At 42.3% G+C, this 24,788-nt stretch overlaps 2 protein-coding genes across 2 annotated transcripts; one reads left to right on the top strand and one right to left on the bottom strand.

Moving 5' to 3' along the window:
* Positions 1–252: 252 nt before the first annotated feature.
* On the top strand, positions 253–6,309 carry slc26a10 (solute carrier family 26 member 10; the record flags this gene model as incomplete). The annotated part of the gene is made up of 18 exons (XM_080533877.1): positions 253–517; positions 1,235–1,345; positions 1,481–1,638; positions 1,884–2,048; positions 2,160–2,312; positions 2,444–2,526; positions 2,651–2,798; positions 2,898–3,011; positions 3,258–3,335; positions 3,454–3,549; positions 3,781–3,887; positions 4,298–4,367; positions 4,628–4,807; positions 5,032–5,086; positions 5,200–5,288; positions 5,373–5,427; positions 5,602–5,708; positions 5,814–6,309. 18 exons carry the CDS (start codon positions 253–255, stop codon positions 5,850–5,852), a joined length of 2,073 nt encoding a protein of 690 aa, XP_080390003.1. The 3' UTR covers positions 5,853–6,309.
* A 3,182-nt stretch (positions 6,310–9,491) lies between these two features.
* On the bottom strand, positions 9,492–20,596 carry b4galnt1a (beta-1,4-N-acetyl-galactosaminyl transferase 1a; the record flags this gene model as incomplete). The annotated part of the gene is made up of 11 exons (XM_080534591.1): positions 9,492–9,700; positions 9,975–10,212; positions 11,709–11,849; positions 12,038–12,225; positions 12,935–13,033; positions 18,018–18,198; positions 18,289–18,320; positions 18,508–18,620; positions 18,847–19,023; positions 19,146–19,369; positions 20,513–20,596. The coding sequence occupies 11 exons, from the start codon at positions 20,594–20,596 to the stop codon at positions 9,492–9,494; spliced, it is 1,686 nt and encodes a 561-aa protein (XP_080390717.1).
* Positions 20,597–24,788: the final 4,192 nt, after the last annotated feature.

Below are 24,788 nucleotides of genomic sequence, written 5' to 3'. Positions count from 1 at the left end.
CCTTTTAAAGGGTCTCTGCCAGGCAAGGATGTAATAACCCTTTCAAAGCAGTTTCAAAACAATAACAAAAAGGTTCAGCTTTGAGCTGTCATTGGCTAAAAAACACCTGACAGGAAAATACAATGGTTCCTGGTGCCAAACCAGAGTCTGCTATATGAGAGGCAGTAGAGAGAGCATCTTTTCTGCCTCCTCGAGATTACTTGAACTTTTTTCTTCAACTAGTCAACTGAACCACTTACCTGGAAGGACGACATGAGCGCTTCTGTGGCTGTGTACAGGAATATCTACACCGAGGACCGTTTCAGGCAGTCTTATGGTACCGAGGACAAGCCAAATGAACGTGTCCAGTTTCGAGAGAAGCTCGCCGAACGGTGCAGGTGTTCCCGGGGAGCCTGTCTCCACCTGTTGAGGGAACGTGTGCCCATTTTCAACTGGTTGCCGAAGTACAGGCTAAAGAAATGGATATTAGGGGATACGATAGCGGGTCTAACTGTTGGAATACTTCACATTCCGCAAGGTGAGTCCAACTTCAAACTTTGGTGCGTAAGGTAGAGCAATTTAAGTCACTCAGGTAATAATTAGTTGACAAATATTGATGAACTTACCCTCTCAAGTGTTACTTTGTAGTGTGAGCACGACATATTTAAACGTATTAATACACAACGGAGTTCCCGTCTCACGTGTGTCAAGGTTACGGCGGTATACTAACCAATCATATTTGATTGATCTCAAGTATACTAACCAATCATATTTGATTGATCTCAAGTATACTAACCAATCATATTTGATTGATCTCAAGTAGACTAACCAATCATATGTGATTGATCTCAAGTAGACAGCTTTCAAGTTGACATAAACGTAGCGAAATTAACAGTTTACTTCTACACCAATAGTTGATTTTTATTTGGAGTAGCCTACAGCAGAGAGATGTTATTGGAATACAGCAATATTAAATATACAATTTATAAAACGTCCCAATTACATTGTTATGACTCAGAACACGGGGTAGCCCTAGAGAAATACTGAACATAGGAGCAAACTGCTTACATACATTGAAGTCTAACATTGATTGAAAGTTTAACATTGAAGTCTAACATTGATTGAACGTTTAACATTGAAGTCTAACATTGAAATACATTTGACAGAATCCCCCTTTTATTTCAGAAGTGAACATTAAGTAATAGAGGCTTAGTGTTTTATAGTACATGATCATGGTTTTCTCTTCCCGAAACAGGTATGGCCTTTGCACTACTCACTTCTGTGGCGCCCATCTATGGCCTCTACACCTCCTTCTTTCCTGTAGTCCTCTACATGCTTTTTGGAACAGGACGTCACGTTTCCACTGGTAAGACTCTCACAAAAATGACCCTTGTGGTGCTCTCTCTCCAAATATTCTGGTGTATTATCCAAAATAGTCATGGTATTTATAGAAAATAGCAATGGCAGTAAATAGTTGAGACAATGTGCTGTGGTGTCCCAGGTACATTTGCTGTGGTGAGTCTGATGACTGGCTCTGTGGTGGAACAGCTGGTCCCCACCCCTCTGGAGCTGAACTCCAGCAGTCCTGAGGCTGCAGACTTCGAGGCCCAGAGGATCGGTGTGGCCTCGGCTGTAGCCCTGCTCTCAGGGATTATGATGGTGAGAACTAGAGGAGACTATTGATGTAATCAATGTAACTGTACTATGGTGAAAAAAGGCAATTTTGTCTATCCCAGATAATGTTGTGTGGCAATTTAAGAGAACAATGGTCTGATGCAAACTGATGCAACATCAAAATGTAATATTTACAATATTCTCGAGATGAGTTATTGAAAATAAACAGGGAATGAGGGAATGCATCTATGATGGTTAGACTGTAGCCCTAATTGGGTGTTATTCCCCAGCTATGCATGTTTGGGCTCCAGTTGGGGTTCCTTTCCACATATCTGTCAGAGCCCATCGTCAAGGCTTTCACCAGCGCCGCTGCCTTCCACGTCACCATCTCACAGCTACAGAGCATGCTGGGACTGCGGCTCCCTCGCCACACCGGACCCTTCTCCCTCTTCAAGGTCAGCAGCCTGATATACTACATGATCATGGTGTTATTAGTGAAGTATTTCAGGGAATGATAAAGGACTGAGAGAGCTGTCGAAATATGATTAGGCATTTTCCATTTCCAGACCCTTGCGTCTGTGATGGAGAACCTGCCTCACACTAATATGGCAGAGCTGCTGATCTCCCTGGTGTGCCTGGCCATCCTGGTGCCTGTGAAGGAGGTCAACATGCGCTTCCGCCAACGCCTGCGCACACCCATCCCTGTAGAGATCCTCACGGTAAGTCCACCACATCTACTTTTCATTATAATGAACACAATCTCACCTTTTTATTTCAGAATACTTTCCAGTCATGAATTGTCCAGACTTGATATTGATAATGTTGATCTACATGTAATGTTCCCCCTCAGGTCATTATAGCAACAGGAGTGACCTATGCCTCCTCTCTGGACTCTACATATGACATTCAGATCGTAGGCCACATCCCTGCAGGGTAAGTAATCACTATCAAAGCATTTTTAGGTAGCTAGTGTTGTCATCATTACAGTACCTAAAAGATGTCCAGAAATGATTTTATTTTTCCTTTATCAACCTGTCTTTGGTTCTCATATTTCCAGCTTCCCTAGTCCACGGATGCCTGCGCTGCACACATTACCGGAAGTTGCCGGAGACACGGTAGCCATCACTTTTGTGGGTTATGCTGTGTCTGTCTCTCTGGCAATGATCTACGCAGATAAGCATGGCTACTCCATCAACCCAAACCAGGTGCAGTGGTCTTCCACTGATACAATCCAATACTGGAAACTCAACACACACTCTGGTTGGTTTGTATTGAACCCATACATGTTTGTCTTGCAACTGCAGGAGCTACTGGCCCACGGCATCTCCAACACTGTGTCCTCTCTCTTCACCTGCTTCCCCAGCTCTGCCACTCTGGCCACCACCAACATCCTGGAGAGTGCTGGGGGGTACACACAGGTAACCATTACTCAACTCTTTATCTGTTTTATAGACATACTACTCCTCTTTGTTTAACCACTAACCAGCACCTGGTCATATCTCTATCTAGGCATTCATCCTAGTAGCCCCATAATTTCATGATACAGTAATTTCAAGGATACAGTATATTAAATTATCAAAAACTCTGTGGATCCCACATTCGAAATTGGTTTGCTTAAATTAATTCTCTGCATAATGAAACAGCCTTCTGATCTGTCCCACCAGCTATCTGGCCTATTCACCAGTCTGGTGGTTCTGATCGTTCTGCTGCTGATTGGTCCTCTGTTCTACTTCCTGCCCAAGGTGTGTGTGTGTGTGTCTGTGTCTGTGTCTGTGTCTGTGTCTTGATACCGAGTTGAACTGTTGATGGATAAACAGATGTCCACCCATGTTTGACTCCTCTGTATCCTCCCCTCCCCAGGCAGTGCTGGCATGTATCAACGTCACCAGCCTCAGGCAGATGTTCCTGCAGTTCCAGGACCTACCGGACCTGTGGAGAGTCAGCAAGATCGACTTTGTAAGTAACTACACACGTTTCATATCAACTGACAGACATGATACATGTGCCACTAATGTATTGTTTTGATCAATACACACTCTAATGACCTGAATTACAGAGTCAATGATTTAGGCTCATTTGGACAAGCTCCTCTGTTGCATTTATGTTGAATGTTCTGTGTCGTATCATCATCACACATGCAATGGTGATCCACCACCCCTGTGAACTTGGAACTGTATGTTTGTGCAGGTAGTGTGGCTGGTGACGTGGTTGTCTGTAGTGATACTCAATGTGGACCTAGGTCTCGCCATCGGGGTGGTCTTCTCAATGATGACCGTCATCTGTCGTACACAGAGGTAGGCGTTCACCCCACACAGCATAATTGATCCATGGTTACTGTACACAGAGCTACAGACAGTGTGGCTGTACACGTTAAGATTGCTAAATGCTCAGTTGTAAACATTGTCTAGCCTGCATAACAACCTTTGTAGTCAAGCATTGGGAATTGTTACTGCATTCATCAGCAGCAATAATCAGACTCCTTATGCCTTTCCCATACATAGTAGCAAGTAGCAACGCTCTGGAGATACACCTCTGTGCAAGAATAGAGCCTTGTAGACCAGAGCTCTGTGAATTACTATCCCTCCTAGGTCTGTTGTTTCCGAAGGTTATGGACCTGATACACTCACCCAAGGGAAAGAGAAGAAGTGTAATCATGAACAGTTAGACATACAGTTTGTAAACCCAGTGATGTTATTGTCCTCAGGGCTGGGTGCTCAGTGCTGGGCAGGGCCAGCAACACAGAGATCTACAGACCTCTAGAAAACCACAACAAGGTGAGAGGTCATCTACACACTATATTATACTATACTATAGTACTATGCCCCAACCATGCCATCAAATTGATAGCTTTTCAGTAGCTGGTTAACATTGTTTCGGTGATGGTCACGTGTGTTGACAATACAGAGGACACAGGCTTGTTTGAGTTCAGAGTGCGGGGAAACAATACCTGTACACCTTCTCATTCATTCAGGTGGTGTAACGGTGTGGGGAATGTTAGGAAGGCTTAGTGAAATTATCTGCCCTCTCCCCACAGTGCTACGAGGTTCCAGGGGTGAAGATCCTCACCTACAATGGACCCATCTACTACGGCAACCGCAGCTTTTTCAGGGAGGACATGAGCAGGCTGCTGGGCCTCACCCCCGAGAGGATCCGCAGTAGAGAGAAGGCCAGGAAAGCTCTGGAGAAGAGGGAGAGGGAGGCTGTCAACACTGTGGTGAGACTGCACTACATACAATCTATACTGTGTTGTGCAATATCATACACTGCACATATAAGGACATGTTGTGTTCTCTTAAAACAGAATCAACTTTTTTCTACTTGTAGAAATGTGTAATTTGTAACGGTACTCTAACCATTAATCATGGATAATGATTAATAATAAATGGTGTCATTTGGGTTTACTCTTTTAACTATATATACGTTATTTTTGTCTTTCAGGAGAGAGGTGTTGCAAACACATCATTTTCATCAGAAAATGAATTCTTTAAATCTGGTAATTGATGATAGGGAATACAGTGCATGTTCATGATAAGCCTGGGGTTATTAAATTCACTCCTTGTTGAGAAACACATTATATTTTATTCACTTTTCCCCCCCTCCCTGCAGAAACGTCTGAGAATGAAGTACAGGCTGTGCTTATTGATTGCAGCAGTGTGATTTTTGTTGATGTTGCTGGAGCCAGACTGTTCATACAGGTGAGTCAATGAAGGCATGGTGTATTGTACTGTACCTATTGTATACCTCTGTTAGACAAATAATCAGACTTTTTTTTCTTCCAGATGTGTATTGAATGCCAGAAAGTTGGGGTTTGCATATACTTGGCAAACTGCAATGGTAAGACTGCACTGAAAACGGCAAATTTCTAAAGTAAAACGAATAGAACAATAATTACAAATATTGATTATGATCTACATTTCACACTTAGCCACATTTACAGTCTTTTGGGAGTAACACGGTAATGTAGTAGAATAGTATTGTCTGGAACAGTCATAGAACGTCTCCCTACAGAGAGTGTGCTGAAGATCCTCACGTCCAGTGGGCTGATGAACTACATGAACCCACAACACATTTTTGTAACTGTCCACGATGCTGTGGTCTACATTCAACAACAGAAGGTACACTCCAAACAAATCGGAGACATGCAAACTGACATGTCAACTAATATTCAAGTAAATCGTGGTGGCTGTTTGTGTCAATGTCCTTGTTTTTATCTCGGCCAGGAGAAACCTCCAGAAAACACAACTACCGTTTGGGTGTGAGATGAGATGGTCAGCCGTTTTACAGATCCATATGAATCACGGAAGATCAACCTTGCTAATATCTGACTGGGAATAACCTGCTCACCTTGGCTCCAATGAGAAACATGTCTTCCCACAATGACTCTTAAATGTTGACCCTGTTCCTAGGCAGATGTAGTGCTGTGTCAATGTGTATATGCCACTGTGCTTAAAAAAAAGCAGTAGCCTATTGTAGCATTTCAGTATGAGATGAATGAAAGATTCACAGCAGTGGCAGTGCATTTACAGTAGGACACATACAGTAGCCTGCAGCATTCCCGTAACTCACTTATGGAATTCAGAATGAATGAGAGGAGACCAGTGAAGGGTCAGTTAGCTTTGATGTTATATCCCTATTACAGTTAGCTTGATAGATATCGATAATTGAATTACTTTGGGTTGAATTTGACTTATGTCTAATGCTGGAAGACGAATGGCCAGGCATAACTGGTATTTGTCTTGTTTTGGCATCTTACAGTAAATTGTAATACAGAAATTAATCTTATTTCCCTAAATAAAATGCACTGAATGCTTTCTTAAAATGAAGATATGTATATTTATGTTAACTATAATACAGCGCTTGCATGATGCATAATTTGACTGCATTCACATGAAATATGTCCTTATTATTTGTTATATGTATGCAAATGCATACATCTATGTACATTGTGTATTTGAGTAACATTACATACACTGTCCAGTATCTACATACAGTAGACAAATAGCCTCTATAGGCGCATTGTATGCCACTGTAATACCTTTTTGAATACAATTTCTTAAATACTTTTACAATAAACATTACAGAAAAAATGTATTGAAGTCTCTTGTCTGTTTTTTTATGACTCAAATACACACCAAAAGTTCAGTTCATACAGTATGTCTAATTAACATTTTAATAATAAAATAGTCAGGATAGGAAGGCTGGACGTAGAAGCATGCTCATCTGACAGGTTTGGAAGAGCAAAGAAGACCAGAGTATGCTTGGTCACACAGGGCAGTGTGTCATTGTAATATTCTGTGTTCCTCATACAAATGAGGGTAAAATGTAATTATCAGTTATAGCAATGAACAGGAATGTTTACAGTAAATACATATTACATTATCAAAATGATTAAATGGAAAATCACAATGTATTTATATTAATAATGCATATCAATATTAAATACAGTAATTAGGCCTACAGTAAATGTGTGCATATTTTGAAGTAATTTATCCTTTACCAGTCACTTCATAATATGTAGGCTTGAGTAAGAAGCATCAAACAGTGACAGCTGAATGTGAAGTATGTGTGTAGCCTGCTAGCCTGCTGCCCTCTGCTGGTAGAGTCTTAGGCATTGCTACCAGCGTACAGTGCACCTCATCGTAATAATCATGTTACCTTAACCTGATAAAGTCGTATGTGATGCGAGTTCAAAAACAGGGCAAAAAAATGCAAAACTAATTATTTGCTTGCTTGATGTTGGATGCCCAAGTTATAATTGTTTTCAGTGCATATTTCAAAGAACCCTCTAGACAGTACACCCTTCGGGTGTTCCCTTTAAAGCTCAAGGAGTATTTCACTAATTGGCAGGAAGTAGCCCACATCCATTAAAGTGTGGTACACAAGGCTCTGGCCAAGTGTTTATAAAGGCAGCTACGGTATACCCCCAGCGGCCCTCAATACCACACACATCCAAACATTTACACAACAAAATCCTCTAACAGTTATATGTGTCTACAGCAGCAAGACCAAACACACACTCAGGTAAGGTTGTACAGTGTCAGAACTTCATGCAATACAAATCCATTATTTTAAAATGAAAACAAATAATTCAAAGAATAGAACAGTAAATCATACACTATCAGATTCAACAGTGCATCTAACCAGTTACATAGTACATGCCAATACAATGTCTGTACCTTTGGAACAGTTTACAATAGATGAAAAAAAGATAAACAAAACAATATCATTGTATTGCACAACTCATTCTAGTCACTTCTGCAATCTATTGGTTTAAATTGCACATTTTGAATAATACCACTGATTGGTCGTTGCTGTGTTGTGTCATTTCAACTTTTCAATGTGAAATAGCAACCCTCCACTCACATAATACTATCTCCTTGTTCTAATGATGAACTTTAAACACGGGTTGAGTTGGTTTCTTCAGGATATAAAGTTTATTGCAAACAGGTAGAATACAGGTTCTTCTCGCTCTCCATCCACAACTCAACAAATTGACATAGTGGAACAGTCATAGACATATACCAGTTGTTGACCATAAATGATCAGTTCTCCTTCAAATTCACCTGCCCTCCCGCCTAGGCACCGTTAGCTGAGCACAAGTCTACGGGTCAGGGACCTTGACGACTCCTACTCCTTAGATAAGGCCTACTGGGTGCTAGCTGGAGACACTGAGTGTTAAGATGTGTTCTCAAAACATCGATAGGATTCTCTTGGAAGGCAGTTTTCTGTAAGGTGACCCTGGGGCCTTCTTTGCTAGTATTCCACCATATTCTAAGCTACCTATATAATGAATACACAATAATGAATAGAAATATTGATAAAATGTAACAATAGGCACCAAGCACTCAGTAATCTCTCTCATAAACATACATACTATTATGAAAACAATTCCAACTAAATTAGATTCTGTATTCAGATATACACTTATGATTAGAAAAAGGTACAAACATGGAGTGATCAGTTTATGAGAGCTGCATGACCTAATTTAAAATGTTGACGTTGCTAAAATTAACACAAATCTTACTCTGATTGTAATTCTATTCAAACAAAATCAATTATATTTATGTTAATATCATGTGATGACACATGTGGTTTTCTACTTTTACTTCTTAATCTTTCCGAAATCTACAGTCATCATTCTACATTTGCTACTTGCTACTACTGTAAAAAAATAATAATATATATATTATAATAATAACACCAATATACATACTCTAAACAATAATTGGTGAATTGCACAAAAATACCAGTAATCTGTTCATATAAAAATAAAAATAAATTCTATAATTTGTCTGGTCTTTGGTTTCCATCTTGTGGTCAAAAAGTTAAATGGCAGGATCTCAATTCAGCGTAAACACTCTGGAGTATGGAATACAGAAACAGAACACAACATAATAATAAGTCTAGGACTTGAACAAATATGCAATTACTAATTCCTCAGTCGTAATATCCACTTATATTATCCACTTATATTATTATTATTATATTATATTATCCTCTGAATATGTTCTAACTATATTTAAGCAATATCACACGAGAGGGAGTGTGTTAGACTGAATATCAGCACGGCTGTGATTACGACCGAATCACAGCCGTGCTGATATTCAGTATAATGGCGCTTTTCCACTACAGGGCTGAAGCGGGCCGCATTTGTATCCGAGCCGTGCCGTTCCTTGGATGTGGTAGTTCCAGTCCCTACGTGTTTTAAGCAATAACAATGTCTTTGTAAACAAAATCTGATAGTAGTTATAGTTCAGTAACAGTTACCAGTAGAGGATCTTGAAACATTGGGGCTTAGCCCAGCCCAAGTTTTGTCGACCGGGGGGGTTCCGGAGATCCGGGGCTATTCATAAAACATTCGGGGCTACAGCCCCGGACGCCCAGGCCTAACAATGTCACTAGTTACCAGTCATGCATTGAAATCTGTTCTTGAAGTAGAATAAGACATTTGTGGACTGGGTAATATTGGGGGAGGAGTAGCGGAATTTAGAATATGCCTTGTCGCTCTCCGACTTGCCCCACGGCAACTTGATCTTAGATGCGTGGCTAACGATGACGTCATCACAGGAGCCGACGTGAAGGGAGCCGAGCCCGTCGACGAAGAACTCTAGAGGGTCAGAATTGATTGCTGTGAATATACTTAAAGATGTCTGACAACCTTTTTTTAAATATTTTTTTTATAGAACAACTAATCATTTAAAGAGACAGAAGGCGATGAGAACCACTCAGACAGCATCACTTCTCAGCTTGGTTGGGGAGAGGATACACCATTGAATTAGAATTCAGCTTTGGTGTTCTGAGGGTCTATGCCAGTTCTATGATTTTTTTCAAAACAACAATTTTCCCCATGAGACAACTTGTGCCATGGGTGAAATACTCACCTAGATGAGCTACTCGTGACAATCGGGGGTCAAAGCCGACCTGCTGCACCTTGTCTGTCCGCCCCAGGAAGAAGTTGATCACTCCATCAGCCACCACACAGTTGGGAAAGCCCTCGATGGTGTGATAGTGGCCCCTCCTTGTGTGCAAGCAATCCCCCTCCTCGTCCCCCTCCTCCACAGAGATGGTGTGGCGGTAGGTGGCAGTGTATCCTGTCACTTCTCTCACTGCACCACCCACCTGTGGTTACATACACAATGCCACAGATTGAGTGGGCGGATACACAGAGGGGAAAAAACCCAACTGCTGCTCTGAGTGAAAAGGAAAAAGACTACCAGTGCATTTGTGTAAAGTAAGTGAATCATCTACAGTCATTATAAGAATCACATCTATACTTCCTCCAAATATCTTTGGTAAAGCGTGCTGTGACTTCCTTTATAGTAAAAAACACATTGTGACCTTTTTCAAATAACTGAGTATTGGGTGGTGACCTTGGGTGGTCACCTTAAACCTTAAATTGACTTCCTTTGACCTTCTTATTTTTGGTCGTGCGAGGCACAATACTTTTTTTACAGCCCTATTTGGTGGTTTTGGTCATCAGATTATGGCTGTGTTCGAAATGGCATACTACCATACTGCATACTGCATACTCAATGAGTATATAGGCTACTGCATACTGCCTACTAAATTCATAATAAGTACTGCCTGCAGCTGAAGAGTATGTTAAACGATGTTTATTGCGAGCTTTCGGTCTCCAAAAATTATTTATTACTTTATTTATTCATTTATTTATTTTTATTTTGTATAGATTTTCTTTTGCTGTTCAACAGTTGACACTAATATGCACATTCATTTCCCCTTTTGTGCACCATAGGACGCTATTTAAAATTGCTACAGGATATACAGTACCAGTCAAAAGTTTGGACACACCTTCCCATTCAATTGAAGAATTGTAAGAATTCTTATGGGGGAAGGAACATTTCTCAGAGAAGTAAAACCTGTTTGGCACAGATGTTTCAAATGAAGATAATGGTTTGTTTATACAATGATTGAATGAAGCTATTTCCTCTTGAACTGAAAAGTGAAAATCTGTGTACTACTATACCACTAGTGCCTCCATGCAACTTTATGACACACTTTACTCTCAAGTGAATGTAATTGATTACCATGACATCAGAGCAATGTTGATGAGTGCCTTGATTGTATGCTTTTGCATACAATTTGAAGATTGTATTAATAGTTGTGGTTTGTAATCAATCTCAGGGATCAGAGAAGCTCTGATAGAGAGCTGTATAGAGAGCTGATGAAGATATAAGTGTCAAAACAATGGTATGACAATCACTTGGCAGAATATCACATTCTTTGTTGTTTGCAGCAGTGCCTCTTTCACCTCAGGGCCAAAACTCAGAGGCTAACCAACAGCTACTTCCCCCAGGAGATCAGGCCTGAACAAGCCTACTGTAGATAATTGACTATCATCCACAAGCACGCCCCATGTATATGGACTACGTACACATTAAGCTCACAGCCACTTTACTACTTGAACTATTTATTTTTAGTGTGCTTGCTGTAGCAAGCAGCACTATTTATATTTAAGTGTGCTTTCAGTATTTAAGCAACACTTATTGTTATTGTCCATATACTGTATATTTATTATTTATTATTATAGCAACATTTGCCACGGCTACTTGTCCCATTTGACATAACAATAAAAACTTGAAACTTGAGGTGCTCACCAGGTCCAAGGTGGTTTTCTCCAAAACGTCCACTAGCTTCTCCAGCTTGGTGTTGGACGTAAAGATGAAGTCATCGTCCACCCACAGCACATATTTGGTGGTCACCTGGGAGACTGCCAGATTTCTGCCTGCAAACCAACCCTGGAGGACGAGAGAACGAAGACGTGGAACAGATACACGACACTCATGTCTTCATAGGTCAGTTACTCCAGGTAACATTATAAGACATGTGGCATCATGCATGCCTAAAACTTTGTTTAGAGTTATATCAAATTATAACAGTATGCTTCCACAACATGAAGCTGGCTTCCCATGCCAAGCTGCCGCACCTTTCCAAAAGGCATGATGTAATGTTCTATATGGGGTCCAGTCACTGGTTTGGGGTGCTCACTGTCATCTGCGATCACTATGGTTACGTTGGGGTAGTACTGTCGTATGCTGTCAATCAGATTCTGCAGTTTGTCATACCGCAGAAAAGTCTTGGTAGCTATTGTGACAAGGGTACTTATGTTGTATTCTAGGAAAAGAGGAAAGACAAATTCATATTCAGTTATTCATATTTGCTCAGATTATCATTTAAGTATGATAATTTTCAGCAGTGATATTGTTGTCTATTAAGTTACTTGTTGGATAATAAATGAAGAATATAATTCTGAGCAGTTTAAGACGATTTATTTAAACAGAGTACAGGTTTACAACATATGAGAGTTGGCTGCTGGTGGTTGCTGGGAGCAGAGAGGCTGCTGATGATCAAGAGAGAGAGAGAGAGTCCCCTCGGGCCCACTCCCTTATTTATAAACAATGATATGTAAATACAGTTGCAAACAATAGCCTATCACCTTTACTGTAGTTGGTGACCTGAGTGTGAAAATGGGGCAGTCACCTGTGATGTCACTCTGGCCTAAAGTCAGGGGGCAGGTCACAGATCATAGGAGCCATTTTATAATACAGTCACTCACTTCAGGTTCCATTTTGTCTTAACCATTTGGCTTTCCAACAAAGGCCATAAATACCCCCACAGTCAGGAGGAACCTTATAACAAAGGTGACATATACAGCTTATATATTCTATACAGGATATCTGGTTTCTGTGCCTGTGTGTGAGCCAAACATATACTACAATATTTGAATCCTGACATGCAAACTAGGGAGTCCAAAGTCTCCAAATAGAGAGTACATTCCACTAACAGCATTGCAACAACAGAAAATAAACCTCCATAACAGTACCTCCTCTGGCTCCAACGCCTGGGTTATAGAGCTTTGGGGTGACACCATGTCCGACCTTAATGGTGAAAACTGACTTGTGTCCATCAGTCTCAAACTGCACTGGAATGGAGAACAGAGAAAGACATTTGATCCCACTTCCCACTAACTCACCGTAGTTCCCTTTTGCACAACAAATTGCAATGTTCTCTTAGCTAATAACTGATGAATCTTTGACACAACATTTTCTAGCCACAGGGTCCCCTTTTGACAGTGGAAATTACTGTCCCATTTCTTGTGTCAAATCTACTGCTGTTCGTCATGACACTTTAGATTTGTAAGTACTTCTGTTGGTGAGGTCTGTAATTGATAAGATATCAGCTACCTGAAGCTTTCGACCCCTGTATTTGAAGGTTTGTAGCATATCAGACAGCTTAAACCTTAAATCACATTCTTAAGTCTATCTTTTTGAAAATGTGTACTTTTTAGTAAGGAAAGCGTTCTACTTGTATTTGGGGATCCCTCTGTTCACAACACATTATTGTCCTATTTCCAAGCTCTCTGTACATGCTACGGTCTTGCAATACCCATGTGTTAATGCTCAACTAAGGGAATATACTGTAGGCTTGCTGAGCACATCACTAATCCATATAAACTAAACCTTTGTTACAGCTGATAGCATTTTTTATTAATAGGCTGTTAATATTGATTTAGGCTCTGAAATAGCTGGTTTCATATTATCTCTTGTAGAACCCAGTGAACACTGTATAATTACAGTATGTTGATGACCAAAGTTAATACCAATATTGGTTAGGCTACAATACAAGAGTTCCTTAGGTGTATTGTTCTTCAGGTGGCAATAGGAATTCCTCAGGTGTCTATCCATGGTGTTTACTTTTTAGATGAGATCAGAGATCTGCACCTCAGACAGTTCCCAAACTGAGACAGTCCCCTCATACAAGAATCTTGGCACTTTATTTTATTATAGGTGATATGTTCCTTTGTTTTCATATGTATTTTCCGACTTGATAGCTGCTCATAGCCACATAGGGTGTTGCACCAACCCTAACCCTGTTGAGTTCTATCTCAATTGGACTTAACTCTGTAAATAATGAACATTTCATTTGCCTTAAATGTATCCAGGGCTACTTATTTTAGGAATGTCTCCTTCCAACTCTGACAACAGTGCGTGATTGGCTGCCCTTTGCCCCCCCTTGAGGCCCTGTTTAAAAGTAGGGCTTTGGGGAGGGCCAGGAAGATCATGGCTGACCCCGCACACCCAGGACACGGTCTCTTCGCCCCGCTCCCCTCAGGCAGGAGGGTGCGGTCCCTAAAAACTGTGAAGGCCCGACATACAAACAGCTTTTCCCCCACAGCCATCCGGCTCCTAAATGCCGCTGCCCCCCCCCCCCCCTGACCTGACCCCTATCTATCTACCCGCCCTCCACCCCCACCCAGAGAGCTTTGGACTGTCTGGATATGAACACTTGAACACTTGATCTCTGCACTTTATATTTATATCAATTATGACTCTTGCACTTTGATGTTGGTTTGCACTGTCTTGTACTGTCTTGCACCTGTCCTGCTGTAAACCGTGCTCCATTGTTCCAAACCAAATTCCTAACATGTTTACATGTCATGGCAATAAAAGTCTTCTGATTCTGATTCTGATGTTTTCATGTCATAACTGCATGTATGCAAGTATGTGTGTCTGTCTGTGTTGTGTGTGGGCATGGCCAGGCTCTGGTTCCCTATCCACCATCATCTTCACACTGGTTATTTGAAACAAACCCTTTGTGTATGTTCAGTCTACCCACCTTCATCATCTTCCTGCATTTAAACTGTGGTTTCTCATTCACTCATCGCCAGACCGTTAGTCTCCATCTTTGAGGGCTAGTTTGAAGGAGTCCAGGGTGATGGGGCGTTGCGGATCACTGTGGGGAGGGAGTTCCAGAGGGTAGGTGCGTCCACGCTGAAGGCTCTGTCCCCAAAGGTCCGTAGGTTGGTGCGGGGGGTGGACAGCAGGCCCATGTCAGCGGACCGCAGGTTCCGGGAAGGGGTATGCTGGGGGAGGAGGTCAGTTAGGTACTGGGGGGCGCAGGCGTGGAGGGATTTGTAGGTGAGGAGGAGGATTTTGTAGGTGATGCGGGACTTGACCGGAAGCCAGTGGAGGTGAATGAGGGTGGGGGTGATGTGCTGCCAGGGCTTGGTGTGGGTGAGGACCCTGGCAGCTGAGTTCTGCACGTACTGGAGCCTGTCCAGGGCTTTGTTGGGAACCCGAACAGGACTCCATTACAGTAGTCCAGACAGGAGGTGACGAAGGCGTGGATGAGGGTTTCGGCAACGGAGTCAGTGAGGGAGGGGCGTAATCTTCCGATGTTTTTGAGGTGGAAAAAGGCGGATTTTGTGATGGATTTTATGTGGGAGTGGAAGGAGAGGGTGGAGTCCAGGATGATGCCCAGGTTTCGGACTTCGGAGGATGGGGAGATGGAGCAGCCGTCGACCTCGAGGATGAAGTCCCCAACCTTCCGGAGCAGCGCCTTGGGTGCCACAACCATGAGCTCTGTTTTCTTGGTGTTGAGTTTGAGAAGGTTTGATGTCATCCAGGTTTTTATTTCGAGCAGGCAGTTGATGAGGGACTAGGGGGGAGTGGAGAGGATGGGGTGGAGCTAAGGTAGATTTGGGTGTTGTAGGCGTAGCAGTGGTAGTTAAGGTGGTGACGACGGAGTATCTGGCCGATTATTATTAGGATCTTACCTGATTATTCATTATTAAAATCCCATACTTTTACATATGTGTCCTGACTCTGTGTGCTGTGCTTGGGTTCACTAGCTATACATTCACTTTTTATTTCTAATTGTTGTGTATAGGGATGGGAATCGAGACCCGGTTCCAGTTGAGAACCGGTAACAAATTCTTTGATGCATCAGAGTCGTATGCCTCCGAGGTTATCAATTCTCTTATAGATGCCGACAGTTGCACGTTGCAAAGACGTTTTGTCAAAGCTTCTTAACATTCCAATCTAAAAATGTCTGAGGAATTTGTTGCCCGTGTGTTGAAGGACTGTGCAATGGAACTGTGCAGTGGAACTCACTGATGTCCTCACAGACATCTTCAACACCTCCTTGAGCCAAGCTGCTGTCCCCACATGCTTCAAATACACCACCATCATCCCGATACCAAAGAAGGCTTCTCCATCCTGCTTCAATGACTACCGCCCTGTTGCACTGACCCCCATCATTATGAAGTGCTTCGAACGGTTAGTCATGCAGCACATCAAATCCATCCTCCCTCCCGCCCTGGACCCTTACCAGTTTGCATATCAGGCCAACAGGTCCACCAATGATGCAATCTCCTCCATTCAGCTCTCACCCATCTGGACACCAAAAACTCACATGTGAGGATGCTGTTCATAGACTTTAGCTCAGCATTTAACACAATCATCCTCCAGCAGCTTATACAAAAACTGGATCGGCTGGGAGTGAACACCTTGCTGTGCAATTGGCTGTTGGACTTCCTGACTGAGAGACCACAGGCAGTCCGGGTCGGGCAGCAACACATCCAGCACCATCACCCTGAACACGGGGGCCCCCCAAGGATGTGTGCTCAGCCCCTTATTCACCCTACTGACCCATGACTGCACACCAAAGCACAGCACCAATGTCTTCGTCAAGTTTGCGGATGACACAACTGTGGTGGGTCTCATCCACAATAATGATGAGTCCAGCTACAGAGACGAGGTGAGCCAACTGACCACATGGTGCGGAGACAACAATCTCATTCTCAATGTGGAGAAAACAAAGGAGATTGTTGTCGACTTCCGGAGAGCGCACACCCAGCATTCTCCAATCTCCACTGACCATCAATGGTGCGGCTGTGGAGAGAGTGAGCAGCACCAAATTCCTGGGTGTGCACATCACTTAGGACCTCTCCTGGAAAACTAACACCGCATCACTGGCCAAGAAAGCCCAGCAACGCCTCTACTTCCTCCGCAAACTGAGAAGAGCCAAAGCCCCAGCCCCCATCATGCGCTCCTTCTACCGGGGCACCATCGAGAGCATCCTGACCAGCTGCATAACTGTGTGGCATGGTGGTTGCACGGCATCGTGCCAAAAGACACTGCAGCGCACAGTGAGAGCAGCTGAGAAGATCGTTGGAGCCCCCCTCCCTTCCCTCCAGGACATTTTTAACACACACCTGACCCGCAAAGCACTAAGAATCGCAGGCGACACCACACATCCCATACAGCCCTCAGGGAGAAGACTGAGGAGCCTCCGGGCAAGGACTAGCAGGCTGAGGGATAGCTTTATCCACCAGGCTGTCAGGAAGCTGAACTCTCCCCCCCCGTACTCTGCCCCCACTGACTCCGGACTAAGTACAATCTCATTTCATGCATACATACATACATGCATGCATACCTGTACATACATACATTTACGTACTTCAGACACTTTACTCTATTATACTGAACCAATTACCACTATTGCACTGTCATTGTTTGGTACCTGTACTGTACTGTAGCAATGACAAATAAAGTCCATTCCATTCCATTCCATATAGTTATTTTTAATCTTGTCGTATTATATTGTTATTTATTGTTTTTGTTTGCTATGCACCGTGGATGAGAGGGAAACGCAATTTCAGCCCTCTGTATGTCTGTACATATATTGGATTGACAATTAAGCTGACTTTGACTTTTACTATGTTATGGTTGCGGCTTGATTGGTACTCTAGAGAGTGTAACAAAACAGGTAATGATCTGGTTTATACATGGAATTAATTAATCTGTAATACAGTATATATATAACATATCTATAACATATGTTCAGATACTCAAGATAATAAAACCTGTGTAGGCCTACCTTTTTTCCACACAATAATTAATTAAGTTAAGCAGAATCGACAATGGAATCGGTGTCAATAAGATCTTATCAATTCCCATCCCTAGTTGTGTGGCATACCATGAAGCTGATAGCTTAGAGAGAGGGAGGACAACCCATTCCATGGTCTTGTGGGAATGTGCTTTGGATTGTTGTACTCATGCTGTGGCAGGCAAGCGCACATTTTCCTCTTATTCCTCAACCATCACTCCTACACGTTGACTCACATGTATCAGCTGTCCTGGGATGGAACAGTGTGTTTGTGTAGGTAACAAACTGCAGCTGTCTGTTCAAGGTGGACAGGAGACTACTAGACAGAGTCATATGCATCTCTCCCTCTCCTTCGGTAGACACTCCATCTACGGTGGCTGCTACATCAAATGTCCCCAGATTTGCAGTTAGAGTCACCTATCACAGGTGAATGTTAAAAATGAATCAATTAATCTATATTCTAAAACAAATGCTATTAAACTATTGTAAACCAGTAGGAAAACTTACCACGTGAATGGGTCTGGGCTTTTCTTTTAGACCTAGCCCTTAGGGAAGAGAATGGCATCTTTAGTGATGTCTAGATTCTTTACATAAGTTAGAATGAAAACAAATTTGCTTTGTCATCTATCCTTAAATTATTAATTAATTCAGAACAATTCAAACAATCTCCATAGATTTGCATTTGCCTGTTGAATATTCTAAGAGGAATATGGCTATCATGTGCACTCGTACCAGGAATAATGATAGTCTTGAGGGGGCGTACCAGCACGCCCTGTGAGGGGTACTGCAAGGGACTGTTGGCCTCTGCAATAACCAGCAGGTCTGCAGGGCTCTGGGACCTATACCCAACACATGGGAGTAGACAGCCAATAAAACCACACTGTCCAGCCGCTATGTCTCACTGATAAACAGTGAGGATACTTAATCAGCAGAAATCCAACCAGAAAGACCAATAAAGTACATGTCAATAGAGAGTAAGCAAAGAAGGGTACGTTCACTTGATCTCAACAGAGTGAGGGGAAGGTCACAATGTTTACATTCCCAGGCCATGGTAAGAGTATGTACCTTCTCCGGAAGCTGTTGTGCTCCTGTGCCCTGAGACTCTTCACCACTGCCAGCTCTGTGTCCTGGAAGGCAGTATAAAGATTCTTGGCCCAGACACGGGGGAACAGCAGCTGGGCAAATGGCAGGTTGATGCTTCTTTTATCACCCTCACATACACAGCCATTCAGTGCCACACGTCTGTGCCAGAGAGAGAAAGATAGCATGAGAGGCATGGCGTGGCAGGTGGGGAAAAAATCAGTCACAAAGTACTCAACTCAGTTTCCAACTGAGTGAGAGGAACACCATTACTCGTATCTCACCCTGCCACACTTTCTTTCAGTTGGTAGGGAATGTTATCATCACTGTGTTGGGACTCATGCAGCCTCTCCACCAGAAGGTTTTTCATTGCTTGTCTGTGCTGCACATCGACTTTGGCGTTGGGGGTCCAGGAGTGTATGAGGATGTACAGCAGAAATATAGAGATCAAAAAGGTTGCAAGGGCCTTCTTCTGGATGACACGCATCATGGACACAAACAGATCCATCTGCAATAGAGAGGAGATTTCAGAAACATCAGTTACTGTCAGTCAAGGTGTATATCGTACTATTCATCGTGCAAAGTGCATTTTTTATATTCGGTGCAAAGTGCATTTTTATTATCTTGAGTTATGCGTATTGCCTTATTGCCTTGTGCTGCAATGTCAGGAACCGAAGCCAAATAATTTAACTTACTCTCTTACACTTGTGTAATGTGACGTAACAATAAACTTGAAACTTGAAACTATTGTGCCGTTTATTTGCATTATTATCTATGATTTAAGGACGCAGTGCAAGTTGTTTAGAGCAGCTAGAGCAGCCAGCGCGATAGCAGACTGTGTGCACAGACAATTGAAACGCACTCCTGAAGCACCTTGTTTTATTGCCGGCGACTTTAATCACTGTAAGCTTGAGTCTGCGCTGCCTGGATTCACACAGTATGTTAAGTGTAACACGCGAGGTGAACGAATCCTTGATAAATGTTATGGCAATGTTAAGGACGCCTACACTGCCAGGGCTAAACCCCCGTTAGGTAACTCCGACCACAATGTTGTCCAGCTAATTCCCACGTATAAATCTCTGCTTAAAAGTAGCAAACCCCAAGTTAAAACAGTTCATGTCTGGAATGATGATGGCATTGAAACCCTAAAAGGCTGCTTTTCCTGTACCGACTGGGACCTCTTTCACGGTCTGGGCCTTGAAGAGGCTACTGACACTATTACAGATTATATAACGTTTTGCAGAGATAACGTGTTACCCCTGAAATCTATAACTGTGTACCCTAACAACAAATCCCATATCACGAAGGAAATCAAAAAGTGCATAGTTCAGAAGAGAATTGCATTCAGGAATAAGGATCTTTTGGCCATGAGGAACATCCAAAAAGAACTGGATCACAAATTAAGGGGGGCCAAGAGGAAACAGAAAGAGACATTTGAATCCCACTGCTCTTCTATGAACACAAAAAAACTATGGGACTCCATGAAATATATGACTAACATGGCCCCAGCTAAAAGGTGCCTTAGTGTCCTAAACAAGGGTGAAAAAGCCAATGAACTTAACCATTTTTATGCCAGGTTTGAGACTGCCGACTTCTCGATGGAGCAAACAGTGGCTCTTCAGGCGCTGCCTGAGTTGGAAGCAAGTATCACCATTGAGCAGCACGAGGTACAGAGACTGTTCTCTAACACCCGCCCTAGGAAGTCCTCTGGACCGGATGGCATCTCTGGGCTCATGCTAAAGTCCTGCAGTGAGGAGCTGGCTGAGGCCTGGTGTCCTATCTTCCAGAAGTCTCTGGACTCTCACACTGTTCCGTCCATCTGGAAAGACGCTATCATTATTCCTGTTCCTAACAAGGCTAGCTGCAAGGAAAATAATGACCTGCGACCAGTCGCTTTGACTTCTGTTGTAATGAAATGTTTTGAAAAATTCATCATATGTAAAGTGAAAAATGCAGTCAGTTGCTCTCTGGATCCTTTTCAGTTTGCTTATAGATGTAATACAGGTACAGATGATGCAACCTCAGCCATGGTGCACTTCATATCTAAGCACTTAGAGGACCCTACCTCCTATGTCCGACTCCTATTTGTTGATTTCAGTTCTGCTTTTAACACGATACAGCCGCACCTTTTAATTGAGAAGTTAAATGGGCTTAATGTCCCCCCCCCTCATTATAAAATGGTATCACTCCTTTTTAACTAACCGCACACAGCGGGTCAGTGTTAATGGCACTCTTTCGGAACCCAGAACCATAAGCACTGGTGCTCCACAGGGTATAGTCAGTTCCCCTGTGCTCTTTACTTTATACACAAACGAGTGCAGAAGCACCTACCCTAGTAATCGCATCATAAAATTCTCGGATGACACTGCCATCCTTGCTTTAATTAAAAAGGACAGCGACCTTATTGACTATTATTCCGAAATCCAGAGGTTTGTTAATTGGTGTGATATTAACTGCCTGGTTTTAAATGTTAAGAAGACTGAGGAGATGGTGTTCGACCCCAGAGGTGTTGGGGACCACAGGCCTGTGGTCATCCACAAACAATCCATCTCTCAGGTCGCCTCTTACAAGTATCTTGGGGTTTTCATTGACAACTCACTCACCTGGAGCACTCATGTAGACAGCCTTTGTAGCAGATTACAACAACGACTACACTTCCTACGCCGCCTTAGAGTTCATGGTGTTGACCAAAAATGTATGCTACTCTTCTACCAGTCTGTCTTAGAGAGTCTCATCAGATACGGCATTACATCTTGGTTTGGTAACCTATCTGTACAACTTAGGTCCAAACTGGTCCGACTGATACAGACTGCATGGAAAATCATAGGGGTGAAAGACCACTCATCCCTGCAGTCTATTTTTGAACAGGCTACTCTAAGGCAGGCTAATAGAATTCTCATGAATCCCTCCCATGTCCTACATGCAGAGTATGAACTGCTGCCCTCCGGGAGGAGGTTCAGAGTCCCCCGCGCTAGATTAAATAGATTTAAAAATAATTGTATTCCCGTTTCTGTTAAACTTTTAAACTGCACCAGATGAATGTGAACATATCTTGCTTATCGTTTTATTTCCACTCATGTTTTAATCTGGGCTGCCTTCTGTTTGTGTGTTAACATTCTGTATTGTCTGTTGCTCTTTGTTGGCTGCTGTGGGGTGCAAGCCCAATACAAATTTCCCAGTGATGGGACAATAAAGTGACTCTTGACTCTTGACTTGACTTGTTTACCCTATACAAATATATCTTCTGAATAGGCTGGGGCGGCTGTGGCTCCTAATGAGCGGGCCGGCACCTTTCATGGTAGCTTGCCACCATTGGTGGGTGAATGTGTGTGTGAATGGGTGAATGAGAGACCATTGTAAAGCGCTTTGGAATAAGGCGCTATAGAAGTGCAGTCCATTTACCATTTACCAGGCTACAGGTACTGTGGTTTACTGCACGAGTCAAGTCTATTCTGTGTTATTCTCTTCAAAAAGCTTTACTGAAAGATCAGTGGATTACAGTAGTATTTTTTTGAGCTCCTTTCACACATAGTACCCTGTAAATTACTAAATGACTAATAAAGAGCATTCTTTGGACAGATGAAACTAAGATCAACCTGTACCAGAATGATGTTATTGCCTGAGACAATTTCCCTGGTCAGTCACGTTCACACATACACTGTACCAGGTAAATTCCATGTAATCTACTGGGAAACCCTGGGTATGTGTGAAAGGGGTTTAGAAACATGGCATGACAGTAACAGCATTGTTTTACCAGAAAGAAATGGTCACTGTTCCCTTTTAATGTAGAAGGAATAACATGATGTGAAATAACATAGTGGTATGGTGTGACATTGACAGTGTCAAAATGAAAATTATCAAAATTATGATTTAAATCAAGAGGCAGAGCTGTGCAGTGCAGATGACAGAACAAAAACATAAAACATACTAATCTACAGTATTGGCAGTATTGTTGTCTGTGATCTATTTTATAATGCTAATGCAGTAAACCACACCCTATTTTCAAAAGTTAAAGCATACTTCAGGAAATTGTTATCCATGAGAGAATAGGCAGGTACTTTATTTCAACGATCTTCCAAGCAAAATTACGTTTAATGTAATGTAGTTTAATGCCTTATTATAATACATAATTGTGAGCTATACTAATCATCTAGTTGATTTTGATCTTAAAATGCAGATGGGCCAATCTAAGTGTATTTGTTTCAGGTGTCCAAACAGAGGAAAATACAATTTCGTAATAACATTACATATACATGACATCATAATCATTTCTAATACAATGTTTGACCAATAGCCATAAAAGACGAAACATTTGGCAGAAAGTTCAGTCTTACCGTTCGTGAAGCCGCTTTTGCTGTCTCTGGTTGGTTGAGGTGTGTCACTGTCAGCCTTTTGCGTGTCCTTACTTGATCAAGATCACCTATGCCACTCCTCTGGCTCTGACCAAAGTCTTCTCCCAACATCATATTTTGTTCTGGCTGGTAAAGGCGCAGAAAAGATAAGGGTGGTATGTCGACCTCCCCTAAAAACGGCTGGAACTGGAATGTTTGATGTCTTTAGGACTGAGCCTATAAGGAGAACAACTACACGCATCTATTATTAATTTCAGTATTAGTTTTGTTTTAGTTCCACTTTTTTATAACTGATATTGTATGGCAACTTATGAGAAGTACCTGTACTGTAGGTCTATACTGTATATTCATATATATATATATATATATATATATATATATATATATATATATATATATGAACATATCCTGTCTCACTCTATTGGTTTAATTGATTAATCAGCTGTGCACTGTGTGTTCCAACAGTTTACCGCACAGCTGATTAATCAATTAAACCAATAGAGTGAGACAGGATATGTTCATGCAAGGTGCCTTTCAGGAAGTAGTGGAGATCGTGCACCGAGCCTATTCCTTAACCAGGATTTGCCGCAAGTCAGCCAACATGGTTGCGCTGGTCACTCTGGCACGTACAGCACGCCCAAGCTGATCCCACAACTGTTCATTTGGGTTGAGGTCTGGACTCACGGCAGGCCATTCCATCCTCTCCACTCCCAAATACTGGAGGTGCTCTGTGATGATCCTGGCTCTGTGGGGGCGAGCGTTGTGATCCTGGAGGATGGAGTTAGGTCCCAGATTCGGGAGATATGGGATCGCCACTGGCCCCAGAATATCATTCCTGTCAATTAGGTGCCATTCAGGTGCCAGTCACACTGTGACTGACATACACCTGCCAGCAATTGAAGCTCAAAACGAGAGTGAATACCAACAGAAGAATATTGCAGGTGATTTTGGGGGGGGGAAATGGGCCGCTACCCACACGTTTAGCTGTGTTACTCATTCCACGAATGCATGATCCTTACAAGTTGTACCTCGTTGTAAAGGTGACTAATCAGGCTTTCCAACGATATAAAATACAATACTAATTGGTATTATTAAAGGGGAGGAAGAATCGACTGAAATAGCGTTTCCAAACTTTTTGTGTGTGTGTGTGTGTGTGTGTGTGTGTGTGTGTGTGTGTGTGTGTGTGTGTGTGTGTGTGTGACGTGTAGGCTATATTAACAGATACAGTATCATCTACATTTATGTTCAGAAACAGAGATTTTTCAACAGGTCTCACTTTTGTTTCACTGCACATTGCCTTGATTCTTAAAAAGGAAATTCAAATGTATTCATTCAGAGTGTCACTTTGCCCACACATGCTGAGCATGCATGTCATAGCTTGCCATGTTAAGGTGAATAACTTTTTTTCAAACTTGTTTTTCATATTACTAGACTCTTGTTGGGTGGTTGCTGTTACCAGGGTCTTAACACAGCTCTTCTCAAAGAGCAGTGCTGAACTGTTTACAGCTACAGCATATTGCTCATAGCTTAAGGAACACCTGTACAATACCTCTTTTCACATCACATCATCACCAG

This window comes from Nansenia antarctica, assembly GCF_963989245.1.
Source record: "Nansenia antarctica genome assembly, chromosome: 6".
Taxonomy (NCBI): domain Eukaryota; kingdom Metazoa; phylum Chordata; class Actinopteri; order Argentiniformes; family Microstomatidae; genus Nansenia; species Nansenia antarctica.
This window is presented reverse-complemented; position numbering and strand designations above follow the sequence as displayed.